Source organism: Strigops habroptila, chromosome 3 (genome assembly GCF_004027225.2).
Source record: "Strigops habroptila isolate Jane chromosome 3, bStrHab1.2.pri, whole genome shotgun sequence".
NCBI lineage: Eukaryota > Metazoa > Chordata > Aves > Psittaciformes > Psittacidae > Strigops > Strigops habroptila.
The window spans coordinates 20,973,531-21,001,205 of record NC_044279.2 but is presented as its reverse complement, the minus strand read 5'-3'; the positions used below and the strand labels follow the sequence as shown (position 1 = coordinate 21,001,205).

The following is a 27,675-nucleotide window of genomic DNA, read 5'->3' as shown; positions in this document are numbered from 1 at the left end:
AGGAAATCAAATTTCATTGACAGTTGCTTACCGTTTCCACAGTTGATATTTTTACCAATTCTCTTCACACACTTTATATATCTTGTATAAGTCCTCTTTAAATTTTGTTGAACAAAAAGTGTTTCACAAAACATAGTTTTTGAGTTGATGAGCTTAACATCTCTGGAGTTGGGCAGAGCAGTGTATGCTTTTATAGGAAACTACTTCATGGCTGTTGTAGTAAGGCAACATAGTCTGTGGTAAGAATCTGAGACTAGAGTAGCAGTTGTCTTTGGCAACTTTTTATTTTCTACTTGTATGGTTAGCTCAGCATTATTTAGGCAAAGAAGGACTAGGAGTGCATTGCAGATTGTTAACACTTTTATAGTGTTCTGTACAGTTCCTAGACTGGAAGAAATTCTGGTTGCCAGTAATTACACACAGGTTCCAGTGTCTTGCTCTAAAGTAACTGGGACAGTGCTGATGGGAGGAGAAATGTATATAAGCGTCTGTAGTAAGTGATCTTTTTAGAAAAGTGCTGAGGAAGTGACAGCCTCCACTTTTAGATATATTTATTTAAAGCATTTTAGCTACTGGTTTCTCTAACTGAGATTCAGTGGTCTATGTTTTTGTGTTTAGGTTTGGGAACATGGGTGTGAGCCTGGGTTCAGTGCTAGGGAAAGTGGTCCAAGACAGAATTCTTTTCTATTAATTACTGATACAAAAGTAGGACTATGACAAGTTTGTGTGCTTTACTATCACATTGTCCCTTGACAAGCTATAATTGTAAATATGTTTTTTATCTTTGTGGTTACTGTGGGGGAGGCTCACATGGCACAGCCCTGCAAATGACCTAGTATCTGCTATAGCTGCTTCAGGCAGTCTGAACTTGTTCAGTGGTCATTTCAGTGGTGGAAGTAAGTAGTTCTTCATAGCCCCTCATGATTTGTTTTGATTGTCATCCCTTGATATCCTTTGGCCTTCAGTTAGGATAGAAACTCTTAATTTGTAAATCCTTTTCAGAAGCCTGTAATATTCATTGCATTGTTATATTTACTGCAGTATTTGTGTAGGTTTCCTATGCATTCTTAGGAGGAATTTCTTTGTATAGCACCTTTGTACCTTACCTACCCTTAGAAGGTCTTGGCCTGTGACTTGTGCTCTGGCTACCCAATCTTGCCTTGTGCTTGTGTATACACAAAAATGACCCAAGACCTTTTATGGAATCAAGAACATGAAATGAAGCGAACTGAAAATAAGTGGCCCAGAAGATTTTTGGAGTAGAAACTGAACTGTGAAGTTTAAGTGGTTTTTGTTGACGCTGATGTAGAATGCAGAGAGTACAGTAATTGTGTGGTGAAGCTCTGTGCAAAAAGGAAAATGGCAAATACTGAGAACTGCACAGTGAAAGGAGCAGAAGAAATTTCAGCATAGCCAGAGCCAACGCTGCAGTGCCATGCTTGAGAGAGCGGCCTTTCAGGTACACTGCTGGCTGAAACACTTGGAATTGTGAACAAAAAATTCTAGATTTTGAGCCCTGTTCTGTTCAGTGGCACAGGACTTTATAAATTCTTCTTATTCAAAGAGATTAGATCAATTAAATACCCAAATAGCTCACCAATTTTGTGTAGAAAAGAAAAAGTTGATCTCCGTAAATTGGTCAAAAGGGATAAAATATGATCCTGTTTTATATCTATGTTTTATATCTGTTTTATATCATAACACAAATGGTTATTTGTGTTAGAGCCAGAACCAGTACCTAGCATTCATTGAAAACAGAGGAACAGAGGGCTTAAGTACTTAAGACAGTTTTGCTTGGCTACACTCTTTTTGCCCCCTTTCCTAACACAGTTTACAGCTGTGTCTGGTGCTGTGTCTAATTTCCATATTTCAGTCTATTAAAACAACTATAACATTTTAATATTCCTTCAGTATTGGCTGACATGACAAGAAGAGCAAAATCTACAGTCCATACAAACTGAGAAGTAGTGCTGTTCTGAAGTTTTTCTAGCATACTTTAAAGGTGATGCCCTTCAGAGTACTGAAGATTTAATTGTGTCCTGGGTACAAAAGTGTTTAAAGTTTGGACAAAAGACCCTGTCATTGCTGTAGCTGTCAAGGTGCCAACATCTTCAAGATAAAAGCATTCTTTTCTTTTTTTTTCTCCCATTGCCTAATAAGCAGGAGGAGTGGATCCAATGTGCACTGGCCATTGCATGTCACTGCTGCCAGCTAGAGCTAAAATACATTGTTTAGTCATCATGGTGTTCTGTAAGTATGAATGTCAGCGCAATTGGAGTGTGCAGGGTTTGTCTGGACACTCTAGAAAACTCGTGTGTGTTGAAGAAGATAGAGTTCTACAGTGAAGATAATATTCTTGGTAGATTTTCAACTCCTAACTTTCTAACCTGCTGACTTGTTGGGATACTTGAATTTTTATCTGCAGTGTATTCCAGGGGAAAACTGCATTGTAAGTAGTGTTTGCTCTTTTGAAACAAGAACTGATTGTTAAATTTTGTTATCACTGGCTGGTAGAATAACTAAAACTGGTAGACTGTGAGGAAGGTTTTACTGAAGATGCCAAGTAAGGGGTAGTACTCAAATAAAAAAGAGACTTGAAAAATTTTTAATTTGTTGATCTGATTTGGAAGCAGCTCTATGAGAATGTAGTACAGTCATTTTCTAGTGTGTTCTGTTAATTAAAATTCAGGAGGCATTTTCCTGTTCCCTGGCTAAACTGAAGTTCTTGCTGTGCTTTTGTTCCGTATCTGAATAGATGTTGTTGAAAGCCAAAGTGTAAGAGAGAACTTTTCAAAGACAGCATGACTCACTGAACGGTGAGAATATCACAAAGTGTACAGGCAGCTGTGTTCACAAGACTGTTCTAAACTGACAGTTAACTTTTCAGTTGAAGGTAAGCATGAAGGTTTTTAACTGTTGAAAAATCTGCAGTAACTTAATTCTAATATAAGATACTCCTCAAGGTATTTGAACAGATTGGCAAGCAGTGAGATGAACAAAAAAGGGCTGAGTGAATGAAAGAAGTGGTTGATACTGGGTAAATTAGAAACAGTTTGCTGTAGCAAAGTTACTGTGAGTATATGAGTTCATCCGACTCACAGTGAAGTCTGACATTTTAGATACCCGATAAGAAGTGTTAAAATAAAATGGAAGTTAATATCTAATAGTGTTTAACTTTATTTTCTGTCCTAGAGTTGTTTGTGGGGTTTTGTTGTTTTGGTTTGGTTTTTTTTAAGAATTAAAAAAAAAGGTGATAAGAGAATTTTGGTGATAGAGTCACCTTTAAACTAAGCACCTCCAAAATGGTTCTTAGATCTTGAAATAAAAGTCTGTTGTGGTATCACAGATACACAAGCTTTCATTTTGTTGGTATTTATGCTGCATCGTTATGAACTGTGGCTACAGGGTGTAATTTATGTATTGTATGCAAGTAAGTTGTTAGAATGGTTACATATTTTGAAATGTAAATACAGCTCATTACTAAATATTGCTTTTATTTATTTTATTTTAAATAAACAACCCCAAGTTGAGCACTGATCTGAGTATGTGAATTAGATTTTTGGTCTTCTGTCATCATTTGCATTTCCATTATTACTATTTAACTGCCTTTGTGAAGTGTTATGACCAGGGAAGAAGGTTACAGAGAAGAATTTAGCTATGACAGGATGCCAACTTTGGAGCGGGGAAAACAAGAGAATGGAAATTATATACCAGATATCAAATCCAGCGACCTCCAGCTATCAAAAAGGCTGCATCCGTGCTTTAGTTACAAAACATGGATCTTTTCTTTGCTGATGGGAGTAAGTACTTTAAATGATACAAAATTTAAAAATGTAGGTGAGGTCTTAGTGCCCAGTAATCTGTTCTGTTCCACATTGTTTGGGGACTCAGAATTCCATCACTGATAGTATTGAATTTAAATGTTTGTACAGAAAGGAGCATATTTAGCAAACTTAGAATGTAATGCTTAATTGATGAATGGTATTCTTTGGATAATTGCACTACTCAAAGATACTATATGAAGGCTGATTTTTATCTTTATGTTAATTATATAGCATAAACAGAGAATAAATGTGGTAATGGTAAATATCAACCCATGTGTACATATAAGCAGTGCCCGTTGGTAAAGGATGTAAAGTATCCTGATCATATGCATTCTTTTAACATATTTTTAACTGTTACAAGTACTTTACTTGCCATGATAGTATTGGCATTAAATTAATATGGCATTAAAAATATATATGGTACTTATTTGACACATTAATCTTTCAGGGTTCCATAGTCATGTAGTTATTTGGTAGAATCTTCATGTAGTGAGGTGTATACTTGTGTTTCTTACATGAACGTCGTGGTGATGTGAGTTTTTGTGTCACTGCTAGAATCATAGGACTTGCCTGTACATCATATGCTTCTTCATGTTCCGAGCCAAGTTAATTAAACTTCATTATAGTAATTAGAATTGATCTTTTTGTGTCAGCTTGTGTGTTTTGAAGAGTAATTTTTATTAAGAGCTGAAATATTTCACTGTTAATACAGTAATTACTTGTTTTTGCACAGTGAATAAAAGAATTGCCTTATTTTCATGGACTCAGCTGAACATTTTTTCCTTTCTGTCAATCTGCAAAATTTCAGATTTCCTTTCAGATGTAGTTACATAAAAAGAGAGCAAAAGAAGAGCTGCTTTTTTGCATTAAATTTTTACTTAATTGTCGAAAAGGACAACTGATTGTAGTTAGCTTTTTCCTTTTTACTGAGTGGTTGCAAATGATTGAGACACTGATGTTCTGTGATAATTTGCTGAAAGTCATATTATGCTGAAGTCGTGTTATCAAGAAGCATGAATTTTATGGATAAATGAAAATATGATGTTATTAATAAAATAATCCAATCTATTCCAATTTAATTTTTCTCCCAAGTAGTTAATCTCCCTCAACTCTTCTGAAGGACAGTGTCCAGAAAGTCTGCATGCTGAGCAACAAAAGTCACAGTGAACAGAACTTTCTACTTCAGGGAACAGTTTAAAACTCTAGAGGGACATCAACGTGGCTGCTAGTACGGGCTGTTCTTGTGTTGGAACAATTCACCGTGCTTCAAGCACAATTTCGAGTTGTATTCTATAAATACTGTTCTTCCAGGCTGCCAGAATTCCCTCTGGGTGTGCTTATATACACACATACACTCCCCTTATTTTCTGTCATTTTTCGACAAGGACTTTTTAAAGACCCCCCATAATTTTGTAACACGAAAAAAAAGCCTAAATGAAAGAGCCATTCTGTCTCTCATCTTCCCCACATCAAAGAAATGCCTACTTAGAAATGACAAGTGAAAAGAAAAATGTTAGTTGAATACACTGATCATTTATTGCTGAGATTGTAACTCTGATAGTTAGGAAACAAACAGAAGAGTTAGCAAGGGAACAAGAGTTGGAACATTTATGGGTGAGCCACTGGGGCAAAGCAGGAAGAGAGTCTGGGGAAAGGCAGGCATGTAGGTGGAAAAATCTTCATTAATGTATCCTAATATTATTTATGTTACTGTGTTCTAGTTGGTAACTGCCCAGCTGCCCATATGCATAATGAATGTTGGTGGAGCCAAGCAGGGAATGCAAAGTAGAGGCTTAGCTGAGGTTTCTGAAACATTTTTACCCCTGAACACTGCAGTTACCTTTTGAGCCTTTTATTAGGTATTTGCCAAGTCACGGCACAATGCTTGATCCAGACATGATTATATTGTGCATTATTAAGTCCTGGTAACCAGCAAAACATCATATCCAGAACTCAGCATGTTTTGATATTTTTCTTCAAAATTATTCACACAAAGACTACGTTATTAAATGTTTATCAGTAGCTTAATTTGAAAGAAATTACTGATTTCTATCTGACCGGTTGCTTTTTTAGAAAATATTTTATTCATATTTATTTATTTGTTGCTTTGCAGACTTGCCTCCTTATCACGTCTGGATTTTCACTATATCTGGGAAATATTTTTCCATCTGAAATGGATTACTTACGTTGCGCAGCAGGTTCAGTAAGCATTCTTAATTATTTGCTGTGGCCATTTGACAGCAAAATCAATAGTAAATAATTTTTGTGGGTTTATTGTCTTTTATTCTGTTTGTCTTTTTACTACTAACTTTCTTCATGGAAGATTTAATTCTATTCATAAAGTGAGTTTTCATCTCATGGTTAAAGGAATAAAAGTTGCCATAAAGACAACTGGTTTGTGCTCCCATTTTTGTTAACCAGCTCACCACTGGCATACAGTAGTTAACTGCACGAATGTTTTTTCTGTGCTGGATTCTAAGTAAGTTTTACAAGTTTTTGCATTGTTATGTATTTGGAGAATTTCCTGGCTAAATATTGTCAGAATGTATTTCAGTTTGTATTTCAAAGTATTACTTTTTCAGTTTATTTTGCTGTAATATCCAAGTACTGAAGCAGATTAAAGTTTTCTTGAATATTATTATTTTATTAGTAAAATGTGCATTAAAGATGTCTGACATTTTCCGAAGTCCAGTATTTTTTACTATATTTTTAGGGACTCATTTTTTTTTCTTATTGTATTATATATGCTTAATCTACACTTCAGATCTTTGTGCATGAGTCTGATGTGCATGCTCTGTTCATGGCAGGATTCTGTTCTGTCACTGTTATTTTCACAACTTGATTTGCAGGTTTGTTTTAAGTAAGGTGCAAGACTAATGCTTTACTTAAACAAGCCCCAGGAGTTGCTCTGTGAATGCGTTGCTCCTTATGTTTCTGCTAGAGGTGTTAGAATAAAATTGAAGCAATTTTTGATGTTAATATCTTCACTATTCTCTACAACATTAGTCACCGAGATGTCTTTTTTTCTGCTCTAAATCTTCTCTCTTTGAACTTTGTATTTATTGAGAATTTTCAAAGATCTGGCAGAGGCATAAGGTTATCACATTGGATTTGAATGCCTTGCTGTGGATGAAGATGTGCACATTTGGATGTCTGTATGTGAGCAAGGTGTTACAGCTCCTACTCCAGATGTTGGAGTTCGATGTTGGAGTTATAAGAGCCTAGAGAGCTGTATAGCCAGCTGGCCACTAAGTATCTGGTTCAGCATGAGCTGAATTGCTCTCTAGACTTGTTTAACCATCTTGACTAGTAGTAAGATTTGGTAGCCTAAACATAGTCACGTAGTGTTCTAGAGACCCTAGGGTGTTCAGGACATAAAAGGATGTTTTAATTATGTTAAATACAGGTCATTTAGGAGGTAGGGAAGTGTTGCCAAGAATTTTAGATGTTAATATTAATCTAGTTATAGTGCTACATTGTTAAGTCATTAGTGTTCAGATGTGTGAAAAGATGTCTGTAAAGACATCCGTAAAGAAATGCCTTGTTACATGATTCATTATTTAACGTGAAACACTTCTAATATTTTTAGTTCAATATATTTTTGTTTTGCTTATTAGAATGTTGCAACTTTATGTATTTGTGTAAGGTAAGAGTTGGATCTGTAATGGTGTCAGATCTATTGTGGTGGGCAATAGCTAAGGGGTGGAGAAATTGCTTTGTAAAACTTTTCACTTATGCATGGTTTTTCCATTTAGCTCTGCCCTTAAGTTTAGAAACACAGTTCCTAGTGAACAGGGTGGAGATCCCAGGCACAAATCTTAAAGTGTAGTTTGACTCAATAGATCAGTTTTTACAAAGTTCCTCAGAACTGCGTTGAGACTGGCCAAATTTTAGCTTACACAACCATGACTTTGTCTGTTTAAAAAAATCTGGAGGCCCGGTTTGGGAGTAGCAGTGTTTTTCTTCTGCTTGCAGATCTCTAGGCCTTTTAGAGTTAATTTAGACTAACAAAGGCAGGAAAAGCCTCATGAAAGACTGTTTGTTTTACTCATCACATTTTTCTGGGTAGCTAGTCAAAACTGAGGGATATGGAAGGCATATTTAAACTTCTTGTAATCCTCATATACCACCGGTTGTAATTAATGAGCTCAGACAAGAGTGAAACTTTCCTCATAGTTTGTGATCTTCTGTTTCTCTAACTGAAATATGAATTCAGACTAAATAAAACATATGTATAGAAATATGTATAAAAACCTTTGTGCAGATTATCCCACTAGTCTTCTCTTTTCACTTTTCCAGTGTATTCCTTCAGCAGTTGTGAGCTTTGCTATAGCAAGGAATAAAATTAATGTGGTAAGTATATTTTACTGTCAGTTATCTCCTCCCTGCCCCCAGTGGTTAAAATGAGAGAGAAACCCATTCTGAAACTGTTTTTCAGATACCCAGTTTTCAAATTTTGTTTGTCTCTACATTTGCTGTTACAACAACATGTTTAATTTGGTTTGGATGCAAACTCGTCCTCAATCCATCAGCTATAAATGTAAGTTACTGAAACAATTCCTAATTATGCTACATTTATCTTTGTTAAAAAAAGGTGGGGGGAGGTGGGTGGATATCACATGTAATTATGTTGTTGTCAATACCCCGATATTCCTGCTTTAGTCTGTGAGGAGAGATCATCTAGCAGTAACTTTACTTTTCTGAGTAAGGCGAGATTGGAAACTTGACATCGGAGATGAAAACTCACATGGCTAAAAGACACATGGTGGAGCTAACTTAGAGGAGATTAATATGGAAACAACTTTCTTGTCTTGTATTCAAAGTTCAAAAACATGAATTAAATCTTCAAATGTGATCCAGTTTTATTCACTGACTTTATTTTTCTGTTGACTATAGCAAGTTTTGGTGTGTTTATTTTTGTTTGGTTTTGTGTTTTGAAAGAATGGGGTCAGAAGAGAAAATTGAAAATGAGTTAGTAGCTCATCTGCAGATTAGCCAGCTTTTACGGCTGGATTGTACTGAAATGTCCAAACACTGCTGCTTCTGGACATTTAATTATCAGATTAAACATAATCTTTTCCTGGATTTTCTGTAATGGATAGCTTTGCTTGTGAGGCCACCAGGAAAGAAACTTTTGATGAACATTTTTCTTACACATCGTCAACAAAGAGAATGCGGCAGTTATGTCATTTGAAGCACACATAATTCATGCTGGGAAGAGTTCACTGGATTTGAGTCACAGGCTTTGGTAGTCAGAGCAAAACAGAACTACGGTGTGGTTTTGTTGTTTCCTTTCTTTTTTCTTTTTCTTTTTCTTTTTCTTTTTCTTTTTCTTTTTCTTTTTCTTTTTCTTTTTCTTTTTCTTTTTCTTTTTCTTTTTCTTTTTCTTTTTTTTTCTTTTTCTTTTTCTTTTTCTTTTTCTTTTTCTTTTTCTTTTTCTTTTTCTTTTTCCTTTTTCCTTTTTTCTTTTTCTTTTTTTCCTTTTCCTTTTCCTTTTCCTTTTCCTTTTCCTTTTCCTTTTCCTTTTCCTTTTCCTTTTCCTTTTCCTTTTCCTTTTCCTTTTCCTTTTCCTTTTTTTCCCCCATGATAAAATGTTCTGAGACCTCTGTACTACGTAAGAATACTACATATATGAGTAAATAACGTAGTGATAGGTATTATCAGTATTATTGATGAATATTCATAATAGACTATCACAGAAGAACAGTACTCAATACGCTGTCATGCATTTCATATAAAGGTTAATGACTGCTCTCGTGCTGTTGTTCACTTCTCCCATCATATCAGCTGTTGTAGATACTAAATGCTCGGCAGTAATAATGGTTCCCTATAATAATATAGCAAACCTGAATTAGTGTTAGTAACAAAAGACTTTTCTCATAAGAAAACAGTGCAGAGATAGAGTTTGCTTTGGAGTTATTTGTGCTATTTTAATAACATCACAGAAGCTAAACTTTTAATTTAACTGTGATTACTTTCCCTTAGAAAATGCGGTATATTAGGCCAATACTTACAAGCCTGTTTTTTGAATTAGATAACTAAGTTTAGCTTCACATGTCTGTCTATGCACCTGGCCTAATTTTCAGAGAGATGGAGTGCTGTGGAGATTTAGCACTCTACACAGTCAGATCACTTGAATTCAAGTAGCACTGGCTTTACATGTGGACAGTTTTGCCCTGCGTTTAATGGGACAGAGTCATGGCCTGCTGGGTTCTGTGTGCATCTCAGGACAGTTTACACCAGTCAATTCTTTGCACAGCCTTTCCTAGCCTATTGCTAGTGTAGCAGTTCATGCATTTGCCCACTCAAGTGTCTTAAGCTGTTGGAGCTGAATTAATTACGTACAAGAAAACATGGGGGTACTGCCTTTTCCTTTTCCCTCCCTTTCTTGGTAGAGAGTTCAAACACTAGAAACCAGTCCAAGCACTCTGGGAGAAAACAGCAGAGAAGTATTACTGGAGACTACCAGACCCTTTGCATTCCTTCCACCTCAGACAGGATCACTGTGCTGTTGGGACAGTGGAGGGCTATGTCTGCCCAGGAAAGGTGGACCCAAGGGATGCATTTTGCCACCACAGTAGTTTCTTTGTCATGAGTCCCAGTGTGATAAAATCAATTTTGCTTATGCTCTTGAGAAGCTTTGAGCTGGCCGTGTGTGTAAGAGCTAAACTTTAGCTGCATACTTTTGAAGTGAGTAGTTTTTAGATTGCATAAAAATTTGCATTTTCTATTTTTAAATATTAAGAGCTTTTGTATTTTCAAGGCAGATCAAACCATTTGAACAAAGATTATATTCGACTGGAAAAGTGACAAACATTTAATTTATAACAAGGCAAATTCTCTCTGTGGCAAATGTTAGTTATCTGCAATAACATCCACAAGACGATGATCCTTGGTTATGTGGTTTTAATTCTTTTCACTGCCTATTGCATGTCCATGCCATGTCATTGATCACTGAATAAAGATATGTCAGGATAACTGTCCAAAGCTGGCTCTGAAGATTTTTGAAACTTTGAGTTAAGAGTTACTCATGGTGCTGACTCTCCTCTTTGAAGGATCCTGTTTCAGTGAGACAGTCTCGCTGTTTGGCAGCTCACTGCCAGCTGTTTTCCATTACCCTTGTGGTACAAAGAAAATGTAGGATACCATCTCTAACGGTTCTTTCATCATCGTATTTATTTTCCATCCCCATGGGAAACTGCACACGAAATAGTACTTGTTCTGATGTGAAATCACTGCCAGTAGTTTAAAAGCAGTAAAACTCATAAAAAGGTTAAGTTTACCCAATTAAGGCAATTCACATTTAACGCCCTCCCCACCCCCTTTATAAAGGACCTGGGGAATTCCTCATTAGTGTGGATTGATAACTCTACAAAATTAGATGGATAAATGGAAGGCATGATACAAGCCACGTCCTAGGTTGTGACTGTGTGACACCCTTCCAGTAGGATGCAGTTCTGTAGTTAGTATGCTATCGATGTGAAGGATACGAAGGGTAAAAGGTACAAACTGTCTCTGCTGCCATTCTATTCCTTCCCAGCTCTCAGGGTAAGAAGCCTGATGGACAAAAATGAGTGGAACCTTGTTCATGCTGGCCACTGCAACTGAAAGTGTTTAGATCTTAAACAGGATTCAAATTAACTCCAAATTGAGTACATACATTTATTGTCTCCTCACTAGTTAAGTGTCTGTACCTCCATTATAGTTGAGATGATACAGTCATTGGGACTTTGCAATACAGTCTTGTTTGCCTCCGTGTAGATGGCTAAGGCAGGATTCTGTGGCCTGAACTTAGACATCTCTCATTTTAAAAATGCTGTGAGATATTCTGCCTGACTACTTCTTCTACTCTGGGTAGGTGGGATTGTCCCATCAATCTTGTGTCATACATCCTATTCATGCAGACACGTTCAATATGCTCGGGTATTTCAAATGACATTAGCAGCCAGTATAATTGAACCTCACCTCTAGCAACTGGTTTGTCCAGTAGCTTTTGTGATTTCCTCTCTTGTGTGTGTAGACTAGGTCTCCACTGGCAGTAGTGGAAGCGTAGGCAATGTTGGTTCACACAGATACTGGAATGTAGGTGCTTAATTTGGTTACCTAACCATAAACGTTTGTCTCCGTTAAGTATGTGCTCACTTGTCCTGCCTTGCTCCAGCCACTGGTCCAAGAAGGCATCAGATCAGACTCCTTTAGGTCACTTGTTATTTGTCAGACCTGTGCAGATGTCTTCAAACGTCTGTAGGATATCTTAAGTTGTGTTAAAGTATGCATTTAAGCAACTATATTGAACTTTAAATGATTTAAATTTGAAATTTAATTCAACCTTTTCATACAGTTTTAGAGAACCATGTTTTTAATACCTGGTGCAGAGTCAGAGCAAGTTGGATTAAGGTTTTGCTAATCTACTGCTTTCTAGCCAGTTGCACTTGCATTTTCCTTAGTCATGGAAGAGGATTAGGGACACAGCTTACTTGATTCTCTGTATCCGGTGGTAGATTTTATGTACCGTGGTAGATTTTATGTACAGTGGCAGTTGTAGAGAGAATTTTCTTTAGTGCTTAAAAATGTAACATTGAATTTCCCACTGTTACAGATGGTATAAAAAGCTACTTCTAGCTTTAGTTGTATTTCTGTTCAGAAAAAACCCAGAACAACAAAACCACCTAAACTCCAAAACCGGAGATATTTTCATTTCTGTCTAGAGGCATTGAACTAATTTTATGAGTGAAAGGCTCTTTCTGATACTCTAGACGTGCCATATCAGAAAAAACATGCTGGAAAGATAAAAGTTAAATTAAAAAATCTAATTTATTTACTGTTACTTTTCCAATTTCTGTTATTTGCTTCTTATAGATAGCACTAGAGGAGCTAGTCAATCCATGTAGTTACAATGCTTCTGGACTCAAACTTGTATGTCCACCTGGCACTGCACCGTACAGTGTGGCCTTGCCAACCCACGTCAGTACTGGCACTATGTGTCAAAACACATCCAAATCATAGGAATTTACATGCTGGATTAAATTATTCTGCAGGCCACATGTTTGACACGTCTTCTTTTGCCAAATAATGTCTTTTTTCTTCGTGCACTTTCCCTAGAAGCTTACCACTATGACATTTATTGCTGTTTATGGCTCTAATACAACTGTATATTGTGTTGTGTACTGCAAGGTACGTAGCTCTAATTATGATTTCCTGAGAAGGATGATTTTCAGTGCCCCAAAAAGCCTCTCAAATCTGCCACTTATGTTCTTTTTCAAAAAATGTGTGCTGCAAGATACGTGCTGAAGAAAAACTGAGATTCAGTCATCTACAAAGCAGGTCTGACATGAAGGAACAATCTAATTCTGTTCTAAAAGTTGTTGAACAGTGGTTTGCTGTAATTGTATAGGTTCTGGATGGAGCTAGTTCTCCCTAAACTTTTGGTGCTTTGCCCAATGGCCTGACCTAACCATCAAATGTTTTCTTGGGCTGCCAGTGGAAAAACATGGTAGTTTTGAAGACAAGAGGGAGATTCTACTGCCTAACTTGTGTGCCTCTAGAAGATGATTCAGCCCATGTATCTACCTCTTTTTCATGAGATAATAAGGAACCAAGAGAAATACTAGGTATTACATTCACTTATTTGTCTCTGGAAGATGAGCAAGATGTCAGGAAGAATGGCAGCATCCATGTTTCTGTACAATATTGTAGTCTGTTAGACCTGCAAAGGTTATGAAGCCACTAAGAGTATTCATCAGGGTTCTACTAGGACTAGGTAGAGCACAGACCTGGGATTCTTGGACCAGTTCCTTGGATTGTGCATTCATTCAGCATTAGACAGTGTATCGCAGCACTTGGATTAAAGCATAGGGGTTGGGAGCCTGTGATCCTCTTTTGCCTGTGCAGTGGATTGCCTTAGCACCAGGGCTGCTCAGGCTTGCTCATTTGTCCTCTTTCTGTTCCTGTGAATCTTCCATGATTTCCTGCAGTGTTCTGGTTTCACAGGGAAGGTCCTGCAAAACGCAGATGTACCCAGCAATCACCCCCTTGTCATTAAGTGCTATACTGGAAGACAGTGATAAAATCTTCAGGCAGAATATTCAAATAAACATTAATTTCTTAGGATAGGCATTCTGGGTATAATGTAGACACATAAGTGTTGTCCTAGAAATTCATCAAGAGCAAAGAAAACAGCAAGGTATTTAATTAATAGATATGTCTGAATGTCACAGAAAATAAACAGCCTGCTAGATCCTGCTAGACCCTTCCCCCTCCTTTATTTTTAGCATAAAAGATGTAACTCATTTATGTCTGGGATTTTACTGACAGATAAATTTCAACTTGATTCTACTTATTCTGCTGGAAATTTTCATGGCAACTACTGTGATCATTTCAGCTAGGTCTACTGAAGACTGCTGTACGAGAAAGAAAGTAGGTATCTTTAAGGATTCAAAATGTCTTTAAAAATGTCTTTCTGGGTTTATTTTTTTGTGTGTTAACAAGTATTTGATTGTACTGTATTACATACTTCAACAAGTTACTGGCAACTCCAGTATATACTTCAGATTATGTGGTTAAACTAGATTTGATCAATAAATAAAAGTACTGTACTAAAAAGTAATAGTCTCGTCTATCTTTAGCAGTATAATGGGCCCTCTGCAAAATATCTTGTTGAAATTATATAGTATAGGGTTCTTTGAATATCTTGTGGCATGGCAAATGTTTTATTTCTGTTCTGTAGAGCAAAACTTAATGCTGTATGAAACACTAGAGTAGCGCGACTTGTATTTATGCAAGCAATGCCTTTTTGAAGCCTGAGGTGGAGATAGTATTCATCGTGTATACCACGATGAATATTGCCTCAGGATTTGGAGCAATAGGTAGAAATTTCTTTAGTCACAAGTGCTCTCCCAAATTCCACCCTCATTTTTCCACGGCAGTAGTTCTTTTAGGTAATAATGAAGCAAATGTGCCATGCCATTTTGTGTTCCAGTGGAAACATTGCTTGCTAGATAAAAGTCATCTAGTGTCCTGACCTCCTTCAGTCACTGCTTAACCACATCAGTAAAATCTGAAGGCTCAGGAAGAAAGTATGTGTATTGAAGCTGGAAAAGGGAGACAAGATGACAATATTTGATTGTTGAATGGTGGTTGTATAACAGCTAATCTGGGACTACCTTATTTGTTTTAATGTGACTGATGTGGTCTGTCACTGGTGAACACAATGGTGCGTCACTGTCAGCTCTCATGGGCCAACCAGACATTGCATGCCACTGTTAGGGACTATAACAGGTTGTACAGGATATTAGAAAGAAATGTATTGCTTTGTGTAGTTTTTGATCATGATTTTTTTATTCCCCTCTAGAATACTGCATATGACAGTACAATCGTTTTGAGCAATGTCAGCTTTCCTACTCGAATTCTGAAGTCATACTCAGTAAGAAAAGTGTTTTCTTTCATTAAGTCAATTTGTTCTTTCATCTTCCTAAGTGCTAAGCTGCTTTAAAGCCAGCAAAAAAAAAAAAAAAAAATAGTGTAAGATTTTTAAACTAAGGACAGAAATGAGAGATGTATCTTAAAATATTCCCTTTTAGAATATTACGAGATAAATATAACTGCCATGTATAATAGGAAGGAAACAACTTAATGACTTAAGGATAAATAGTATAAATGGAGCTGTTCAGTGGAGCTAATAAATGAGAGTATAATTATGTATAATGAAGCTGATCTTATTTGCGCTTAAGTCAAGTGGAGTTTTGCCATATTTTAGATTTGAAGAACACTGACTTCGTGTACAGCTAATAGCACAAATGCATTTTATGCTTCCAGTGAGTTCCTTTCTATATGCAAATAGGAAATTTGGTGTTCAAATGCACTTACAATAATTTGTGTGCTCTTCTTTGGTTTAGGTAATTGAGGTGATTATAGGAATTTCATCAGTATTTGGTGGAATAATTGCTTTGAATATGGATGTTCTAGTCTCAGGTCCATATCTTTCAGTAACATTCTTTTGGATCTTAGTTGCTGTAAGTAGTGCAAAATGAAGGTACTCTTTTAAAACAATGTCTTTGACTTTTTTCTTTCTTTTTCTCCTTTCTCTACTGAAATGTTTATTTGGCCCTAATAGCAATTGGCAATTGCTGCTTACCAAATGAATTAGTGCTTCAATAGACTTAATATATTTATGCAATATGCTTGTTCTATTTTGATTTACAATAATTTGGTTCTTATAAATTGTTCTGATACATTTTCAGTCCTCAGTTCAGTAAAATAGAAATGAGTAGTATAACAAGGATATTAGAAGTGAAGTATATCCAAATCCTAGGTTTTAGAATATTTCAGGCTGTAAAATAAAAGTTGAGTGTAGTTTCAACGTGGTAGAATCCTTAGAACATTGTCTTTAGCCTGTCAGCCTTAACTGTCTTAAAAGCCTGAGACTGTGATTGGTAACCATTGTCACTAATAACAGCCTGTACCTAGGAGCAGTGGATTCTAACAGATGCTGTGCTGCCTTGCTTGCCAGAGATTGAACTAGTTGAGAAGGAAGACAATAAACATTAGATTTATATATGGCTCCTATATCTGGAAAATCCCTCAGCATGAAGTAGAAAAGATAATAAAGAGGTTTCTCAACATTCAGAATTAGCAAAATTCAGTATGGTTCATTAGATTTTTGTGTAGAAGTGTCAGGTTTTGAGGATAATCGTATTTCAGTATGTGTAGGTTTAATACATGGTGCTCATTAAATACAAGTTAAGCGAAGATTAGTTTTATCTTCATTTGACTAATTGATTTCTAATACTGTCATAATAAGTCTATATAGTTTTACCTTTTCAGGAAATGTAGGATGTGTTTTGTGACTGATGGGAATCACTGTAACTCAATTGTAATTTTTGTAATTGTCAAGTATGTAAATATTTGTTACGCTTTTTTGTTAGTGCTTTCCAAGTGCTATTGCAAGTCACGTAGCTGCTGAATACCCAAGTAAATGTCTGGTAAGTGTGTAAAATTCTTGGATGTTGTCATTAGAGTGGAATAATGCTAAGAAAGTTTGCCTGTGATAAGTGGGCATTCCTCATATTTGCTCACTTGTTTTTAGTTACTTATTCAAACAGTGACAGAAATATGTAGCATGAGTGTAAGCTGATATTCCTGAAAAGAAATCCAGCATGTCTTTTGGAGACTTATTTCCACCAATTCTAGAAAATAATTCAAAGGACTGTTGTTTTGGGTTTGGTTTTTTTTAACTGGCTCCTTGGGAATGGATACTATGATAGGAAAGCAACATACCTCATGGTATGACCAGAACTACTTTCATGCTCCTGAGCTGAGGTCCTTTCTGTTCCATTCTCCTTTCATTATGAGCTGTGGTTTCTGAAAGAAGAAAATGAGGTGTGCAGGCTTCTCTGGACCTAGAACATATTTTAAAACAAGTTCCTCATCTGCAGGTCTAGCAACAAGGTTTAACAATGTTCAGTAGAGTGCATTTATTCTTTGACTGTCCCAGATGTGTAGTTAGGCCTCCTTAAAACATCTGTTCAAAGTAATAGTCACGCAACCATATTTAATTCAATAATTATGCATGACTGCAACTGAAGTGAGAATTTGACCCTGTAGGGTAGGGATGATATTTGAATGAAAACTCGGCTGCTATTGTATGGCAATACAATATTTGCCTCAAAGCACTCCAACTTATTTACATAGTTATTTTAAGTTGTAAGTCTGCAATATCTGCTGTTAATTCTCATTATTGCATACAAACTGAATGATGCGTCTATGCTGGCTCTCTAAATTGGGTATTGCTTCTTCTATCTGCATATAAAAGATCCTTTTAAAATCAAACAAAAACCCCATCATCCGTATTAAATGGAAAATGAATTACAAAACAACAGTGTTTTGCCTAGGAAACTTAATGTGTTCAAAACTTGCTTCTGTATCTCCACGCAGTGTGGATGGCTTTTAATATTAGTCTCGTATGTGTAATCTTATGCACGTTTACACACTTCTGTTATGCTTACTTCAAGGGGATATAGCTTACAAACCAAAATGTTAACTTGTTTTTATTCTTAACATTTATTACCTTATTTTTTAGGTTGAGGTCCTCATTGCCATTAGCAGTGTTACCTCTCCGTTGTTGTTTACTGCTTCTGCATACTTATCCTTCAGTATCATGCAAGTTGTTGACATCTTTAAAAATTATCCACCTGCTGTTAAAGTATGTATTTTTATGCAATTGAAAAATTAACATCTATCTATTACAGTAGCAACACAAGAATGAATTAGGAAGTATAAGAAGGCAAGATACTGCATTATGAAGATTGATAAAATGTTACAGAAATTATTCAAAGCTCTTATTTAACTAATGATAAAATTTTATGTACGTTAAATCTTTTGCCCGCTCCCCCCCCCCCCCCCGAATTACAGCGTTAAAAAAATGGGATATTATTCTAAAGAATCAGTACAAATAAAATGTAATATGCTGGACTCTTTGAGGTTTTTATAAATTCAGAGTGTATAAATTACAGATTCTGGGTTCACTTGAGGAATATATTTTTCCTATTTCTTAGGATGTCTACCAACAGTTGGGATTGCAAGTTTATACCTGAATTCATTCAAAGCTTGGATTGGGGCAGAGGAGAAAAAAAGTTTGCAAATCTTAAAACATTTCTTTATGAAGTGTTACCTGTGCATTGCTGAAGAGCTTTCTAGGGCTTTATCATCAAAGTGTTTAGCAAAACACTTTGCAAAAAAATTATGGCCAAAGGAGCATTTGTGGGGGTTAAAGTGGTGTCAGTAAGAGTCTTGACTCATAGTACCCAGTAGTCCTTAAGTAGTCTTGTAATTTTAGGAGAGAGAAAATGTTTATTAAACTGAGATCTTAGGGGTTGGAAAACCAGCTTTTGAGTATGTGATCCTGTTCTGTTACTGGAGGAGCATAACGTCTTGTTGGACCTCAGGAAGCGGCCACAACTTACATGTTCTCTATAAGTAGCTTCTCCTGTTGCACATGTTGGAGACAGAAGACTGGACAGTTGGTGTGACCCTGCAGACCATTTCTTACATTCTTAGGCTACTTCTTGTCTGAATGCAGCAAGAGTGGGCTGCTCTGCAAAGGACGGTGAACAATGGAGCAGAAGGTGACAGCAAGGCAGACAAGGGCAATGACCTCGTTGCAAGGAGTGCAGTCCTACAGTACCCAAAAAATAAAAACAAGGCAGGTCTGGACACGGCAACCAGGTTCAGCCAATAGTTCAGAGATTGCCAGACAAGTTCATAGTAGTGCGGCAGATCCAACTTCAGCCAGGAATTCAGGTCAGCAGGGTAGGGTCAGAGCCAGCAAGGCACAGGGCCAGCTGTGACATTGCTCAGGACAGAACCAGCAGCGAGACTATATTTTAGAGAATGGTTTCCTCAATTCTGTTCTATTTCTAGAGGAAAAGGTCATTTGTCAAATTAACATTTTGCTAAAAATTATTGATCTGTTCTACTTTGAGCAAACTCAGGCATTCAAATTTTAATTGAAGCTTCATGCTGAAATAAGATGTAAATTATAATTTGAGTTAAAAAATGAAATCTAGATACAAATCCCAAGAATATGGAGGTGGGAACAGCAGAAAATATTTTACTGAAGTAGTTAACAGCATATTCTTATCTGTTTTCAGCAATCGTATGATGTACTCCTGTTGCTTCTGATGTTGATGCTGCTGATTCAGGCATGCCTTACTATTGGAACTGTAATACAGTGTGTAAATTATAAGACAAAAATGAAACTACATGATTCGTCATGGACAGCATCACAGGTTAAAAAACAGGAATTCAGAACAACAGAGGTATGTATTTATACCCATAATAAAGTCTAAAAATCTGTATGTTTTTTGTAATGTTTTGTGTTACTTAATTCAGATCACACTGAAAAGCTGGTCTGTAAGACTGTGAAAATGTTAATGCACTGGTGAATTTTGTAATAAAGAGATAATATATTTCTGGTTAAATGGTAACTGGGGCATGACAGACACAATAGCTGTAAATCTGTGACAAGTCCTGTTAAAAGAAAAATGGCTGTAAGGTTAAACCCCCATTTTGTTCTTTTTTGTAGTATGGGCTCCCACTTAGAGTCGATGTTCGTCACTGTACTAAGATAAAATGATAGTCCTACTCCACAGATCCATAATGGCTATTTATTTTTAGCCATCTAGTAAGAAAGGAATGGACTTTAAATGCGAGCAGATATTTTAGGCATGCCTGGAAGCCCAGGTCTCAAGACAGGAATTGATATTTCCTTCTATTTCCCTCCTGCATTTACATGTTCAAGCTACCCTTCCAGATACAGATATGGCAAATACTTTTTTAGAGCATGGTGGTGCCAGTATTACTGTTACCACTTTACATTCAGGGCTAGAGTGCTATTTCAGGGGGTGGGGGAACCCAGCTTTCTTCAGCATGCATAGGTTAACTACATCCATCTCCTAGCGCAGCACTGTAGCCCTTGGGCTTTCCTCACCTCTGCTGTATGGAGCAAAGCGCCATATCCTTAAAGACTAGGGGAGAGTAACTCAAGTTAGCTGGATGCTTACTGCGTGGCCCAGCACTAGAGAGTGTGCTGGATTCAGTCCCTGTGCTAGAAAGAGCATCTGCCTTGAAACAGCACTGGATAGAAAGCATTGGGAACAGGGACTGAAATTCAGTCAAGTCATTATACAGCTGGTAACGGAAAGTGGAAGCTGTGGATTTATGTCCCGTCAGGTTGCTGAGAGCATTTGGTGTAGCTTGCCTGTGTTCTGGATCTGAGTCCTGAGAATTATGTTCTGTATGAAAGATGAAGCATTGCTGCAAGTCACAGTTTGGAATGTAGGGCATGGCACAGCTAAATAGATTTATTTGGGGGATTATTTCCCTAAGTATTCCTAGTTTGTGAGTCACTGAGAAATTGGGTGTGAGTTAAATGCTAAAAGGAGTACGTTGTCCAGAAAAGCAACATCTTTTTGCTTACCTTTTAGTATTTAAACATGTGAATAATGTTACGGGTGAAGTTGTTAGTCCTGCTGGCTTCTCAGAAGCCTGTGTTCTTAGGCAAGACCTTAGCTTGCTTGCATGTATGTAGGTAAATCTTTCTTCAGTTGCACTGCAGGGACTACTTCTGACTTTGGGTTTAGAGATCTAGGTGCTAGTGCTTTCAGTCACATTTTGGCAAAAAATTTGAAAAAATGGCTCAAGTTACGCGTTTAAAATAGGAATTTGGCCTATTTGCTTGTTTGACCCAAATGTCTCAAGTATAATGCAATTTACACTATTAAATTTTATATCATAAATGTATGCTATGTAATATACAAAAATATGCAGTTTACAATGCATAGAATAATCTAACAGCTCTGTAACTATTCATGTTTACATTCCCCTAGCTTCTCTCTTATATGTATTTGCTTGAACTTTGGTTTTTAACCAAAGCAATGTTTCACGTTTCCATTTGTCTGAAATTTGTTTACTTTCAGGTTTCCAGTAATACCTTAAAGGATTTTGATAAAGACAAAGCCTGGAAAGCAGTTGTGGTGCAGATGGCTCAGTAATTTGGATTCTGCAAACACAGACTATATAGTACAATCCAATACAGTAAATCAGCTGTTTGAATTGAGGCTTAAAAACTTTTCAGTATATTATCAGCAATATAGTTACAGCAGTAGAAACCAAGGAATAATACAGTAAATAATGTGTCTCTCTAATACTTTTGAAATATGTTGGTAATATGTTTAACGCATCTGTCTTCTGTTGGTATCTGTATTCTAGTGTTGCTTTAGAAGATACCTTTAGGAAAAAGGTAATGAGTCATGGATTTATGCTGATGGCAAAGTAAAATATGGCAATATGTAGTAGGCTTCATATGTTTGCAAGAGATTGTTATAACTGCAGTTATGCAGTCAGTGTAACTGATAAATGCTTTTGTAAAGTTATGAGTACAAGTCATGATTGATATTTTTGCTTATACTTCACTTTTGTAGGAGTTGTAAAGTTGTTTTGCATCTCATTGCTTTTATATAAATAAAAGTATTATGTGTAAATTCAAGACTGTGGGTTGACATTTGAATTGGAAAGGTGAAAGCAGAATATTCTTTCCCATTAAGCTTCCATTTCCGGACTGTTAAAGGGGGAAGGGGCTTTTACTGAAAGCACAAGTGCAACATCTGCTAGCCAAAAAAACACCCAGAAAAACAAATAGAAGCAATTGGCCAAATAAGAGGAGATAATACAGATATTGAAAGAGTATTTTCATATATGAAAAATTTTTTTTGGTATGTTACTTTTCATTTATCTGTTTTCCTAGCTATCTTTAAAACTTACATAACCTAACTGGTCTTAGACAAGGGATATCCGCCATACAGGCTGCGGTTTTCCTCCTAGTTGAATTATATGTATGATCTTGTAGATTTCAAGTGCTATAGACATTTCTATGTTAATAGACTTTTTGATGTAACTAGGGAGATAGCTGCTGACAAGGTGGTGGGTTTTTTCATTGTTTTTCTGTTTTTATCATTTTATTGATGGTTTATGAGAGATTCTAGACATTGAAATTCATTATTTTTTAACTAACCCAAATAATTTTTTCAGAGCATACTGCAGAGCTTACCTCTTTGCTTTTAGGAAGGGGAAATAGGAAGGTATGTGCAATGCAGAGCACTTCAGGTACACTAATATGTTTCTTTTGGTTTGAGGAAAACTGACAATTATTATGACACTTTAATACATAGAGAATACTATGTATTATGCAGGCTTCTTAAGAGTACGTATACCATTCCCCTCCAGCAGCTGAAAGGGGAGATTTTTACAAGGCGAATGAGCTAATCTGACTCAATGCTGAAAGGGCTTGTCTCCTCTGACCTCTTCCCTTGTGCTAGCCATGGCTGCTATCTGATTAAACTTGCAGAAAATTTATCAATTAAAAAACAAAAACAGGTTCCTGCTGATTAGCCAGTTTAGCACACTGCAAACTCATAGTGGCCCTCTTTAAGATCTTGGATGTGACTTCATACCAACTGGAGGTAAAATTGGACTTCTACCTCACTGGAGATAGATCAACAGTGTATTTGTCTTTTGTTAGTACTTCCTTTCTCGCTTTTCATCGTATTCCTTGCCTGTTTTGCCTTGGCCATATGCCCCTTCCCTGTTTCAAAAAGTAGACTTGTACATGATCTTACCAGGACTTACAACTTTAGACCGACCATGTAATCGGTTTGTGTGTAGATCACTGTCAATTATAGTTGGAGCTAGGCGTTTCTGAAATAAAAACTTTCGTGTTTTGTGATCTAGGTCTTGTGTTTCTGAAGAGAGTTCATGAGATGAAAATAATGAAATCTAAATTAGTTTCAGAAACTGGAGTAGTCAGGCTTCCCTGGCAACGCAGTGAGGTTATAATGATTTCCTGTTTTTTTTTCAAATGTTAGAAGTACTTTTGTTTGTTACTGAGTGGGAAGTCCCTCAGGGAGAAACTGATAGAAGAAAATGTTAGTATCATCCATTTTATAAATAGTAGTATCTTACATGAAGTATCTTCAAAAGATGGGGTTTCGATTATTTTTTTTCTCCCTTACCTGGTATTACCTGTTTAATGTTAGTCTGAGATATTTCACAGTAAATCGTTTTTCTGTCTTGATATTTATAGGGAAAACAGCCAAGGAATGAAATAACAATGATAGAGCTGGATGTGTTACGATGAATCAGATCCATGCAAAAAGAAAATCATGCCTGCTAGCTTTAAGCAGTGAAGAAAGAAGTGCCCATGAAAACAGTTTGTATTGGCCAATTACTTTCTAATCAGTGTTTTGTTAATATTAAGTTATGACCATCAAATATAAGCAAAACTTATTTTTTATACTTCCTTTTTCAAGAAGGAGAGGTCTACAGGTATAAAATACCCTTATGTAATGCTTACTGGAGTTTTCCTAGGAGTAGTTTTTTAACATTTATTTTCTGCTTAACCTTTCTGTTTCATTTGTTCAAAAGTTACATCCTCTTTAGTAAACAGGTTATAATGATTCTTTTCTGTCACGTAAAGACGAACTGTTTCTGCAGAAAAATCTTTTAAAATCTAATATAGCTCCTTGTCGTGGTTTAACCCCAGTCAGCAGCTCAGCCCCACTCAGCCGATCACTCACTCTCCCCTGGTGGGATGGGGAAGGGAATTGGAAGAGTAAAAGTGAGAAAACTCGTGGGTTGAGATAAAGGCAGTTTAACAGGTAAAGCAAAAGCCGTGTGCACAAGGAAAGCAAAACAAGGAATCCATTTACCACTGCCCATGTTCAGGCAGGTGTTCAGCCATCTGCAGGGTAGCAGGGCTCCATCATGTGTAACGGTTACTTGGGAAGACAAACGCCATCACTCCCAATATCCCCACCCTTTCTTCTTCTTCCCCCAGCTTTACATGCTGAGCATGACACCATGCGGTGTGGGATATCCCTGGGGTCAGTTGGGGTCAGTTGTCCCGGCTGTGTCCCCTCCCAGCTCCTTGTGCACCCCCAGCCTGCTTGCTGGTGGGGTGGTGTGAGGAGCAGGAAAGGCCTTGGCTCTGTGTAAGCACTGCTCAGCAGCAGTGATAACATCGCTGTGATATCAGCACTGTTTCCAGAACAAATCCAAAACATGGTCCCATACCAGCTACTATGAAGAAAATTAACTCTACCCCTGCCAAAACCACTGCCAAGGACACTTCTAATCCAGGAAGCACCTTTTATATAGATGCTTTGTAGCAGCCATTTCCTCAAAGAAAGGGCGGAGTGTTTAGGTTTAAAAAGGCCCTGTCCTTTTCTCCTATGCTTATAGTGAACCATGGAGGCTGACATCCAGATACCAAGAGTTTGTAGGTTTTCTTACCACCTGTATGTTCTGGAAAGAGAATATGAGTTTGAAAACACACTGTGCATCGAATGATTTGCTGTTTTGTACTGCATGGTTCTGTTCTTTATGCCACCAGACTTTGGGCATCCAGAAGGAACTTGGAAATGCGTTCGTGTACTACCAGCTCTGCTTTCTGGCACCTACAAAAGGCCACGTGCATCTCCAGGGCTTGAGTTGCTAGAGGTTGCCACAACATTGCATGTTTACAGAAGTGCCACGAGAGGGGAGATGCTGATGAAGTGACTCCTACCTCCGTATCTCCTACCTCTGTACCTCTGTAGTGTCTGTATAGGGTGTAGCCTGTCTTTCCCACAGGCCTCTGTTGACAGCGCAGGGATCACGGCTGGTTCTTGTTTGTTCCCAGGCTCACCATTTAACAAATAACCAGGATTAATATCAAGTATTCTGGAGCTTGTTTTTCTGGACAGAGGCCTTGACTCACCCAGGCTCAGTTCTGAGGATATGTACTCTTTGCCAGTAGCTCTGGTTTAAATTATGTTCTGCTGCTCATTTACCCTTTTTTTTTCTTCTTTTTTTTTTTCTTTTCCTTTAATAATGCATGTAGCTTTCAGCAATCTAACTTGGAACTAGATGATCCTTAAAGGTCCCTTCTAACCTAAACCATTCTGTGATTGTAATGATTCTAATTTTGGGAAAAGAAAATCTTTAGCAGCTGTGGGTTGTACCCAGTAATTCAGAAAAGTTTATGGAAAAAGAGTGGAGAAAAGGCTTCCTTGTACAAGAAGCTGGAGGATGGAAAGGATGCCCTGCATTGTAATTATTGTGAAGATCCTGGGAAGAATGGTAGGGTTCCTCAACAACCTCTCTAGTGTGGATGAGAAAATCTCATAGCAGTAATAAGCACAAAGTGTTTAAGTGTAGTTTTCTTGTTTGGCATTTCTACTTAAAAGGACTTGATGATATGGGGCTGCTGAGAAATTCCAGTAGGTCCTGCTTGGAAAACATGAGGTACGAGTGACAGAAGGAACAGAAGAGAGAGGAAGTAGTCTAGCTCCTCATCACCATTCTATGGTAGCTGCTGGGAAGCGAAATTGATGGGCTGGACACAGCATGTGTGTTCGCCTGTTTGGGAAGGTGTCTTGGAAGGTCAGTGGTAATAAATGAGTATTGCTTTAAATACCTGCCTCCCTCAGAAGATTTTTTGCTACTTTTTCTGTGCAAAGAAATTAATCTGTATACTATTCTGAAGGAAAACCATGAGACTGAACACTGTGTATGTAGAATATATCAATCCCAGCTTGATCTCAAAGTAAAACCACACAACTTGAGCCTCAAAAGTTAAAGAACTCAGCCTCTTCCTCTGTATGTCTTGTTGTGTTTTGATTTGGAGAGAAAGAGTCTGAAGGAAAAGAAAATATGGAGTATCTCTTTCAGAGCAAAATAATGCAAGTTCTAATTGTAGGCAAAGTAGGCAAATGTACATAAGGCAGCACACCTCTGAGTAGCAACTGAGCTCATGGCCTGTGTGTTTCTTCCAGAGCCACAGAATGCGATCTTTGCCCTCTGTAAATGATGTGATGTATTTGGGGTGCTTGCTTGCAGGTAATGGTAGTTCCTTCCACAGTAGTGATCATTTTCTCCGCCCTCAAGCAGCTGAGGAGTTACAAACCAGTCTGGCCAAGGCTTTAGCATCTCTATGGTGAGACCAGCCTGGCTTCTCATACTCAGGGCAGCAAAATCAGTTTTGTCTGCGCTCAGAGATACTTTGAATTAACCTGGCACACAAAGCTGCTATTGCACAATGTCTTAGGAACTGTTAGTCTCTTGCCTATTTCTTAATTCTCTGGGTTGCCCTTATTGTGTTCTCAAATTTCCCTGGTAGATTTTAAAATGATAACATTGATATGTGACTGTGGTTTGGTTTTTTTTTTTTTATTTATTTTTTAAGGAAACAAAAATATCTTGTGGTAAGAAGCAACTTGTGTTAACAATTCACATTACATTCATGCTTTGATGGTAAGATTATATACCTGTCTATTGGTTTTCTATTTTGAAGTGTATCTTGTTACCTGTAATATTTATTGTAACAACTGTTTCTTTAATTTTCTTTAATTTTCTCCCTATCAGAAGAGGTTGTTTTGATTTTTTTGCTATTAAAGTTACAACAGGCCATATTTTGCTGAGAACGAGACACATGACACAGAGCAGGTATTTACCTGAAGGCTAGCAGAAAGTTATGCCAGTAAATACTCGTTTATGCTGGAAAGAACTTGGCACTGTATCAGTTCAATGTATAATTTTGTAATAAATCAGTCATGTATAAATATGAAAAGGATGTGTAGCCCTTCTTGAATCTGGTGTTATATATCAGATTGAATTGCATGGGTAAGTACAGAGCTAGTAATGATGGACAAATTTGTGCTCAATTTACAGCAGTTAAGCAGTTAAGATGATCTTTTGTACCACTGAAATCAGCATCTGTGGCTCATGCCTTGTCATATTACATACTTGCAGAAGCCAGTGTCATTCTCCCTATTGTCCACAATGGGAGATGGAATGGGAGTTCTTTGCATATTTTCTATAAGTGAAGCTTCATTTTGCCTGGAGAGCAGGTGGAACGAAGAGCTCCTCTGGCAGTACAGTGGGCTATATTGTATTTAAAAAAGTAGCTTGAGCTTGTTTCATAGTCACAATGTGTAAGCATGAACTGCTTATCAGGTGCAGGTTTTGAGTGAACTTAAGAACTTTTGAGGAGGAGGGAGGAGAGATGGTTTGAGGGCTTCAGGTCTGTTTGGGCCTACACTTAGCCCTGATATTTAACCGCTTTCCATGACTGGCTTTGTTAAAGTATTATGAAGCTTATGATGGCTTGACGAGTGCTTTGGGATATTTTTTTACAGAGCACTCTAATGGTGTATGACTCAAAGACAGGTGAGATTTGAGCATGATTTAGATTTGGGCTGTCTTTGTAAGTGTGTACCTATATGTGAATAATCTGGGCATCTGCACCTACCAAGGTGAA

The 27,675-nt window shown here is 37.2% G+C and overlaps 1 protein-coding gene across 3 annotated transcripts; it reads left to right on the top strand.

Moving 5' to 3' along the window:
- The first annotated feature begins 2,249 nt into the window (after positions 1 to 2,249).
- On the top strand, positions 2,250 to 26,985 carry MLC1 (modulator of VRAC current 1). Of its 3 annotated transcripts, none has more exons than XM_030480289.1 (14): positions 2,250 to 2,359; positions 2,756 to 2,893; positions 3,617 to 3,800; positions 5,938 to 6,027; positions 8,124 to 8,177; positions 8,263 to 8,364; positions 14,139 to 14,240; positions 15,175 to 15,246; positions 15,719 to 15,835; positions 16,748 to 16,804; positions 17,902 to 18,024; positions 19,472 to 19,639; positions 21,299 to 23,586; positions 24,769 to 26,985. In XM_030480289.1, exons 3-13 carry the CDS (start codon positions 3,621 to 3,623, stop codon positions 21,371 to 21,373), a joined length of 1,140 nt encoding a protein of 379 aa, XP_030336149.1. In that variant the 5' UTR covers positions 2,250 to 2,359; positions 2,756 to 2,893; positions 3,617 to 3,620; the 3' UTR covers positions 21,374 to 23,586; positions 24,769 to 26,985. The 3 variants fall into 3 exon arrangements, with proteins under 3 accessions (XP_030336149.1, XP_030336147.1, XP_030336150.1); XM_030480287.1 differs by having other exon boundaries at positions 2,250 to 2,449; XM_030480290.1 differs by lacking the exons at positions 2,250 to 2,359; positions 2,756 to 2,893 and adding an exon at positions 2,901 to 3,072.
- Positions 26,986 to 27,675: the final 690 nt, after the last annotated feature.